Below are 8,193 nucleotides of genomic sequence, written 5' to 3' on the forward strand. Positions count from 1 at the left end.
TTACACAGTTATTACACATTATCACATGGTATCACCTTAGTTTTCTTACACGAGCCACACCAGTTAAACCTTTTTTTTTTTTTTTTATCTTTTCTTTTTTCTCCCCCATATAACACACAATTACCCTCTAGCACAAGACAGGTTTTCTGCTCCGACCCAATTGGCCTGTGCACTCTAGGCGACCTTGCCCCCCAAAAGATCCATTTCCCCTCACTTAACCCTAACCTCCAGCGGAGGCAATCTCTCCCCCTGCTCTTGCTCTGTCCCAGCAGGAGGAGCTACGGACTCCTCCTCGGGCGTGTGGGTTTCCTGTTCTGCAGGAGTCATCTCCTCCCCTGACACCTCCTCCAGTGTGTCCTCCCCTACGGATGCTCCCACCTGCTCCTCAGCAGAAGACAGCTCCTCCTTAGCCTCCTCTGCCGTTGCCACCTCCCCAGTGCATTGCTCCTGCTCCTTCTCCTCTCTGGCCTCCTGTTCTAACTCGTTCGCCTCCTCCTCCTCCACCTCCCCTTTGCTCTCCTCCAGCCCGTTCTCTGCAGCGGGAGACTCCTCTGTCACCTCCTCCTGCTGTGCTGTTGTGCTCTCTTCACTCTGCCCCTGCACCTCCTCCTCCTCCTCCTCTTCCTCCTCCTCCAGATGGGGGCCATTCATCTTCTCCTCCTTCTCCCCCTGAGTCTTCACCTCCTCCCCCCCTGCACCTCCGGTGACAGCACCGTTGCTCAGGGGCTCCTCACTCCTCCCCACTCCTCTAAGCTCCTCTGCATGGTTCCCTGGGCATCCATTCCCCAAACAGGCAGCAGACTCCCCCTGCTCCTCCCCTCCTCCCCCCTCCACCTCCCTTGGGGTCTCCTCAGTCACCTCCCCATCCCCATTGACCTCTAGCTTCACCTCCTCAGCCACCTCCCCATTGGCCTCTAGCTTCACCTCCTCAGTCACCTCCCCATCCCCATTGACCTCTAGCTTCACCTCCTCAGCCACCTCCCCATTGGCCTCTAGCTTCACCTCCTCAGTCACCTCCCCATCCCCATTGGCCTCTAGCTTCACCTCCTCAGCCACCTCCCCATTGGCCTCTAGCTTCACCTCCTCAGCCACCTCCCCATCTCCCCGGTAAAATCCTCCAAGGGTTCCTGCGCCGCCGCGGTCACTGCCACCTGCCCCCCCGCCTGTGCCCCCACGTCTGCACCTCCTCCCCCCTGCTCTTCCTCCTCCTCCTCCTCCAGGATCTCATCACAGATCTCGGTGGTCTGGGCGTAGGACGACAGGGTCTCGTTGTACACTTTGGAGACGTCCTCGGCGGGCGTGGACATTGACATGGGTATGGACGAGGACGCGGGCACCGAGGAAGCCTGGCACCGTGACCACCGCGCTGAGTGGGTAGTAGTGTGGCGTGGCATGGCACTCCTCATCCTCCTCCTCTAGGGGGCGGTAGCCTCCTCGGGAGCACAGGAGCGGCGAGGCCAGCGAGGGCAGGGTGCGTCTCGGGGGCGTCGGCAGGCCGTCGTCCTTGCCCTCGCCCTCACCCTCCCCCTCCCCGTCGTGGCCGCGCGGAACACACTTCCCATCTGTGCCCGCGTCCTCGTCCATACCCATGTCCATGCCCACGCCCTTGCCCACCGAGGACGTCTCCAAAGTATACAACGAGACCCTGTCGTCCTACGCCCAGACCACCGAGATCTGTGATGAGATCCTGGAGGAGGAGGAGGAGCGAGGGCGTGGACACGAAGATGATCTGCAGCACCCACAGGCGGATGTGCGAGATGGGGAAGGCCTCGTCGTAGCAGACGTTCTCGCAGCCGGGCTGCTGCGTGTTGCACACGTAGTCGGACTGCTCGTCGCCCCACACGAACTCGGCCGCCGTGCCCAGGATCAGGATGCGGAAGATGAAGAGCACCGTCAGCCACACGCGGCCGATCACCGTCGAGTGCTCGTTCACCTCCTCTAGGATGTTCCCCAAGAAGCTCCAGTCACCCATGGTTGGAGTTCAGAGCTGCAGAGGAGGAGGAGGAGGAAGAGGAGAGAGAGGAAGAGGAGAGAGAGAGAGAGGGGAGAGAGAGAGGAAGAGGAGAGAGAGGAAGGTGGGAGAGAGAGAGGAGAGATAGATAGATAGATAGATAGGCGGATGAACATTACATGTGGACATACAGTTCCCAACCAATACATTTAGTGTAAAAATGGTGGATTGCATGTTTTGCATGCAAATACCTGTAAAACTGTAAACTGCAAATACCTGTAAAAGTCTATGCAGTTTTTGTAATGTCAACAATAGCCAGTTTTTTGAAACCTGGTGTACTTTGATTGACTGCATGTACCTTGTGAAGTGAAAACAAGTTCTTTGACAGAATAATTTCATTTTGAGTCAGATTTCCAGTGTTTTGGTAAAGTTATTGTGTGCAGAGAAAGATGTGTTAGTATATATTTAACAAAATGTGTTTTTGAGGGAAAAAAAAATATCCATTTGGCCAATTGTGTTTTGTAGGTGTGAGTCTGTGTTTAGAAAAGAGTTTAGAAAAGTATCTGAATGCTTGTTAGCGATTGAAAAAAACTGTAAAAAAAAACTGTAAGTCAAGGGGTGGAGTAGTCAAGCACTAGAGGGCGCTACAATCACACAGGTTGCTCTGAGACCTGCCTATTCATCTGATTTCTGACATCTGAGGATGTCCTATATACATCGTACACCTATATTTCTGACCCCCCCCCCCCCCCCCCAATATTCAACTATACTCAAAATGCCCCCTCTTCCAATATAAATACATGATTTTGTTATACTACAATAGCCTATCACTCACCGCTTTCTGAAATAATCACTTGCAGATGTAATCACAACGTAAACGTAACATTTAACCAGAATGCTATCGGCCTACGTCACCATTTACTGTGAATCAAAGTAGACTAGGTCATGGGCCCTGGTGATCAGGTTAGACAGGTTAGGCTACATAGTCCTGCCTGTGTGTGTGTGTGTATGTGCACAGACGTGTCTCAGTGAGCTCAACCGTATCTCTGCCTGCGCGCCATCTCTCCTCCATGAGGCGTCTTTATGGCTACATATTCATGGGACATAATTAGCAAGCTAACAAGTTGAGAAATGCATGATATCGCACACATGGACAACTGTTGGATCTGAAGGACTGAGATCAGGACTGAGAGAAAACAGACTGAGAGACTCAGAACTGAGAGAACAGGACTAATCCAGAGACTCAGCGCTCAGGATTCCAGCACTACTGAGAAAACAGGACTAATCCAGAGACTCAGCACTTAGGTTTCCAGCACTACTGAGAGAACAGGACTAATACAGAGACTCAGCCCTTAGGTTTCCAGCACTACTGAGAGAACAGGACTAATCCAGAGACTCAGCACTTAGGTTTCCAGCACTACTGAGAGAACAGGACTAATCTAGAGACTCAGAACCTCCAGCACGGCAGCACCATGAAAAAGTGAAGTGAAACTTAACTTCAGCCATTTTAGAAGGAATTGTAGCTGGGAGAGGAAATGGCCTCCGTATAGCACTCTGAAGAGGAGTTCTCCTGTTTACGCTGAAACACTCAGGGATCCTGTTCTCCTGGTCATGGAGTCGCAGTGTGTGTGAAGCCTACAGCAGCAGTGTCCAGTTTGCAGACTGTTTGGTGTGTTGCAGGGGCTGCTGCACTAGACTGAGGTAAGACCCCCTTTGTGATGAACAGACATGCTTTATGAAATAAGAGTTTATACACATTCCATATAGCAATACTAGTTTATACACATTCCATATAGCAATACTAGTTTATACACATTCCATATACAGTACCTGTCTGTGTGTCTACACCTGTTCTGTCCTGTTTGTCACGGGAGAACAGGTGTAGAAATGAACAGATCTACTGGATGAATGTACTCAAGACTGATAATGCTGTTGGAGAATGTGACCCAGTGATCTGTGTCTGTTTCAGGAAGGCAAAATGGCAGCTGGGGGCACAGACAAAGGTAAGATACAATATATCTTGTGGTGTGTGTGTGTGTATGTGTGTTAGAGTGTGTGTGTGTAGTGTGTGTGTGTGTGTGTGTGTGGATTCAGACTAACTTTTTCCACTAGTAGCACAGGTGCTTCTTACTGAACAGTTTAATCGCATCAGTCCAAACTAAAGGCTCATCATTAGATCCAAATGCAACACAACTAAGTGTAGGAGATATGGACTACAATATCACAATATTAATATATATTTATGGTATTGATATGATATTATATAACCCTAATTCCAAAAATGTTGGGGCATTGTGTAAATTGCTAATAAAACAGAATGTAATAATCTGCACATCTTGTGAACCCATATTTAGTTGTGAAAAGGACATAGACAATATATCAAATGTTGAGAGGGACAAATTTGACTATTTCATGGAAAATATAAGCACATTTAGACAACAAAAAGGGTGAATCTATAAGTTAACCAGGGAACTCCTCTCCCACCCTCCCCAATGCTCCGCCTCATGTTACATTGCAAAGCATTATGGGAGTTCAGCACCTACAGTACATAATATAATTAAAATATTCAAATGATCAAGAGAAATCCTGAAACCAAGGGACAGGGCTGAAACCAATATTGGGGCTAGAGGTCAAACCAAGGGACAGGGCTGAAACCAATATTGGGGCTAGAGGTCAAACCAAGGGACAGGGCTGAAACCAATATTGGGGCTAGAGGTCATTTAAAGGAACACTCTGGCCCTCACATAGATCTCTGTTTCTCAAGGTCACCGAGTCCTGTTGGTATAAAACCTGCCTAGCTTGTTCTTAATTATCTGACAGACGAGAAAACTGTGTTTCCTGTATATATTTGTAATTTTGTGTGTGTGTGTGTGTAAACAAGAGAGACAGAAACAGTCAGTGAATGAGAGAGACAGAGAATGTAAGTCTGTGTATGTGTATATTTGTGTGTGTTTGTGTGTATGTATATGTGTGTCTGTGTGAATCAGAGAGAGAAAGAGAGTGAGCATGTGAGCATTTGAGTATGAGAGATAATGAACGTGACCAGAAACAAACCAGAACTCTCGACCAGAAACAAAAGACAAGTTTTTGTTGTGAGTCTTCTGGGTCTTCTAACTACTGTGCTCAACTAACCCTTGACTAAGTAACATGAAACCCCATCACCAAATACCAAAAGCTCTAAAACAAATCTTAAACTAAGTCACATGAAACCCCATCACCAAATACCACCAGCTCTAAATGCAAATCCTAAACTAAGTCACGTGAAACCCCATCACCAAATACCACCAGCTCTAAATACAAATCCTAAACTAAGTCACATGAAACCCCACCACCAAATACCACCAGCTCTAAATACAAATCCTAAACTAAAAGACAGCCAAGATCAATGACCAATGAATCAACACAAAAGACTAAACAATGAACGTGACGTGCCAGTGAGGCACCAAGCGAAGCTGCCCTGCGTCTGCCAGTGAGGCACCACTCCAAGTTGCCCTGCGTGAGAGACACTACGGTCGTCAGAAAGGGCGTCTTTTATAGAAGTTGCCCAACAGGGACAGACTGGCCATCTGGCATACCGGGCATTTTCCCGGTGGGCCGACGCACCTTTTGGGCCGATAGAGTAGGCTATTATATATTTTAATTTGCTCAGAGCCAGGAATCCGTGAGTGTATCAAAATAGTCAGTGTTCGAATTATACCTTGAGCTGCCGTGATTTCACACTTGTGGTTCACAGTCAATTTTCCTCGAAATATAGGTCATATTACCGTGGCTGGCTGGCTGGCCGACATCATACTAGCAAGCACAATTTACCTTCCACGTTATGCGAAAGAATGAAATTGGGTAAACACTGTTTCAAGGTGCGCCCCGTGCGTAAAATTGCGTGCCACAGTCAAATATTTTTTGGTATAGCAGTGCAATGCAAACATGGAAATGCATACAGAGCAATAGCACAGAAATGGCAAACATGCAACTTAAATTTAAGGCCCAGAATTGTTTACAGATGGGCTACAGAAAGTCTCCCGTTTAATAGCCAAGTTCACCTAGCCTAATACAAGGCCAGCCGGTTCATTTGATTCGTTTTTCTTGGATAGCCTAAGCCTGCAAAACATCAAGCAAATAAAAAAATTACTTGCTCACGGTTGGAAAACAAATATCTTCACGTTGTTTAGCCTAGGCATTTCATATCATGTAGCCTAGTGCATTGTGCGCCTGGTGTTCTATCACAAAACGTTTGTGCAGCAATACGCTTTTAAGAAAGGCTGATCTCTAATAATGGCAACAAAGAAAGACATTTCACGTCCAATTGATTATTATATGTTCACATAGCGTTTCAATCATGCAGAAATAACACCAATGTAGAAGCTTAAAAATATAAACAATATTGCAGGTAGGTTAGTCTACAGTATGTCAGCAACATGTTGAAGTTTGTTGAATTTGAGCGAGGAGATGTAGGCGTGAGCAAGCGTACAGAGCAGAGGGACAGTGAGCAGATGGTGGAGAGTGTAGCCTACATGATCACATGAACTCAGTGATGGAGCAGGTGGTGGAGAGTGTAGCCTACATGATCACGATCAGTTGTCCTATAGTGAGTTGTCCTATAGTGATAACTGGTATAAATTACAATAATTCCACCACCATCTAGGTAATTTAGCTCTTTACACATGAGCTTCAGTCATTTTGTCAGTGCTGCTATCAATTCAGTATTGTATAGTTTAAATGTAGCCTATTGAATAATTTAAAAATACTTTGAATTCAAGCAGAAACTCTTTCATAATTGCTTGCATAGCCTAGTTGAATATTGTGATCATGTGCTCCATGGTTTCCTCTGATCTGTCAAAATGATAACCAATGAGGCACATTTGTCCACTTTCAGTGCTCCACGACACTTAGTTGAAAACATATGCATTTAAAAGGGTAATGCAAGGATTTTGTAATTAGGTGTGCCCGACCAATTTGAGGGCCGCTCGGGCCAAATATGCCAGGGACGATTTTTTGTCCCAGTATGTCACTGCCAACCCACAATCAGCGTCTAGCGGGACACAACATGGCCAGTAGGGGAACAGAGAAGGAACAGCAGAAGTGTAATGACACAACATGGCCAGTAGGGGAACAGAGAAGGAACAGCAGGAGTGTAATGACACAACATGGCCTGTAGGAGAACAGAGAAGGAACAGCAGGAGTGTAATGACACAACATGGCCTGTAGGGGAACAGAGAAGGAACAGCAGGAGTGTAATGACACAACATGGCCTGTAGGGGGACAGAAAGTGTAATGACACAAAGTAGCGCAGCAGTGCAAACACCGTTCAACTCGCCCCTAATAGTCAATGAGAGAATGAGAGAATCAGCATGTGTGTTTATGTGTGTGTGTGTTTGTGTGTGAGAGAAAGAGTGAGAGAGAGAGAGTGTGTGTGTGTGTGTGTGTGTGTTTGTGTGTGTGAGAAAGAGTGAGAGAGAGAGAGAGAGTGTCTGTGTGTGTGTGTGTAGTGTGTGTGTTTGTGTGTGTGTGTGTGTGTGTGTGCCCTGCTTCTGTTTAGGGGTCAGAAAACAAAAAATGGCAAAAGAAACACAAAAAATAAATGTTAAGTATTTATTATGTAAGGGATAATGTATAGAATGTCGGTCATTATCTGAAAATAAGTCCCGACAGGGCGAACAATAGGACGGGTCTTATTTCGTCCTAAAGGGACTTATTTTCAGATGATGACGGTGTTCTATACATTATCCCGCTTATTATATGGCTACTTGCTTATTTGTTACCGTTTCGTCGTGGCTTTTGCTGAGAAACAAATAGTTCACAACACACGCTGAACTTGAATCAAACATTCTTTAGAACACAGCTGACCAACCGTCTGCTTTCACTTCTGAATGAAGTTCCATTGCAAGAAGTGACCGGACTACTTGCGGAGTGATATGAAAGACTTAAATCAGAAGCACAAAACATGTTGCAAGTGACAGTGGTAATTATATGTTTGCAACGGTAAATACATGAAAATAACTTAGACCGTTTGGGTAATCCCATTCAAGTCAATGGAGCATTCTACATTCTGCATTGTCTATTAAATAAAACTAGCATAGTAGAAAAAAAGAATGAGAGCTAAGGCTTCAAAACAAAGTCCAAAACCCAGATGAAGCCCTCTTGCTCTCAGTGCCCCACTCGGTGGAGATGGCATCAGATGAAGCCCTCTTGCTCTCAGTGCCCCACTCGGTGGAGATGGCATCAGATGAAGCCCTCTTGCTCTC

General features: G+C 46.4%; 2 protein-coding genes across 3 annotated transcripts in view; one reads left to right on the plus strand and one right to left on the minus strand.

Annotated features, from left to right (window-relative positions):
• Positions 1–672: 672 nt before the first annotated feature.
• On the minus strand, positions 673–1,972 carry LOC121686233 (gap junction alpha-8 protein-like). Of its 2 annotated transcripts, none has more exons than XM_042066833.1 (2): positions 1,528–1,972; positions 673–807 (listed from the first exon to the last, which is right to left on the minus strand). In XM_042066833.1, the coding sequence occupies exons 1-2, from the start codon at positions 1,970–1,972 to the stop codon at positions 749–751; spliced, it is 504 nt and encodes a 167-aa protein (XP_041922767.1). In that variant the 3' UTR covers positions 673–748. The 2 variants fall into 2 exon arrangements, with proteins under 2 accessions (XP_041922767.1, XP_041922765.1); XM_042066831.1 differs by having other exon boundaries at positions 673–801; positions 1,521–1,972.
• A 1,336-nt stretch (positions 1,973–3,308) lies between these two features.
• LOC121697672 (butyrophilin-like protein 2) overlaps positions 3,309–8,193 on the plus strand; it is an 11,387-nt gene continuing 6,502 nt past the window's right edge. The window contains exons 1-2 of the mRNA XM_042079317.1: positions 3,309–3,652; positions 3,921–3,954. Of these exons, the coding sequence (XP_041935251.1) occupies positions 3,930–3,954 (25 nt within the window). The 5' untranslated portion in view covers positions 3,309–3,652; positions 3,921–3,929. The remainder of the gene's footprint in view (positions 3,653–3,920; positions 3,955–8,193) is intronic.

Source organism: Alosa sapidissima, chromosome 2 (assembly GCF_018492685.1).
Source record: "Alosa sapidissima isolate fAloSap1 chromosome 2, fAloSap1.pri, whole genome shotgun sequence".
In the NCBI taxonomy this organism is placed as follows: domain Eukaryota; kingdom Metazoa; phylum Chordata; class Actinopteri; order Clupeiformes; family Clupeidae; genus Alosa; species Alosa sapidissima.

Excerpts from the sequence above, each read along its gene's own strand:
- LOC121686233 (XM_042066831.1), bottom strand. The coding sequence starts at position 1,972 with ATGGGTGACTGGAGCTTCTTGGGGAACATCCTAGAGGAGGTGAACGAG. Across the intron at positions 802-1,520 it reads CCACGACGGGGAGGGGGAGG|TCTGCTGCCTGTTTGGGGAA; the intron begins GTGAGGGCGAGG and ends GAGCAGGGGGAG.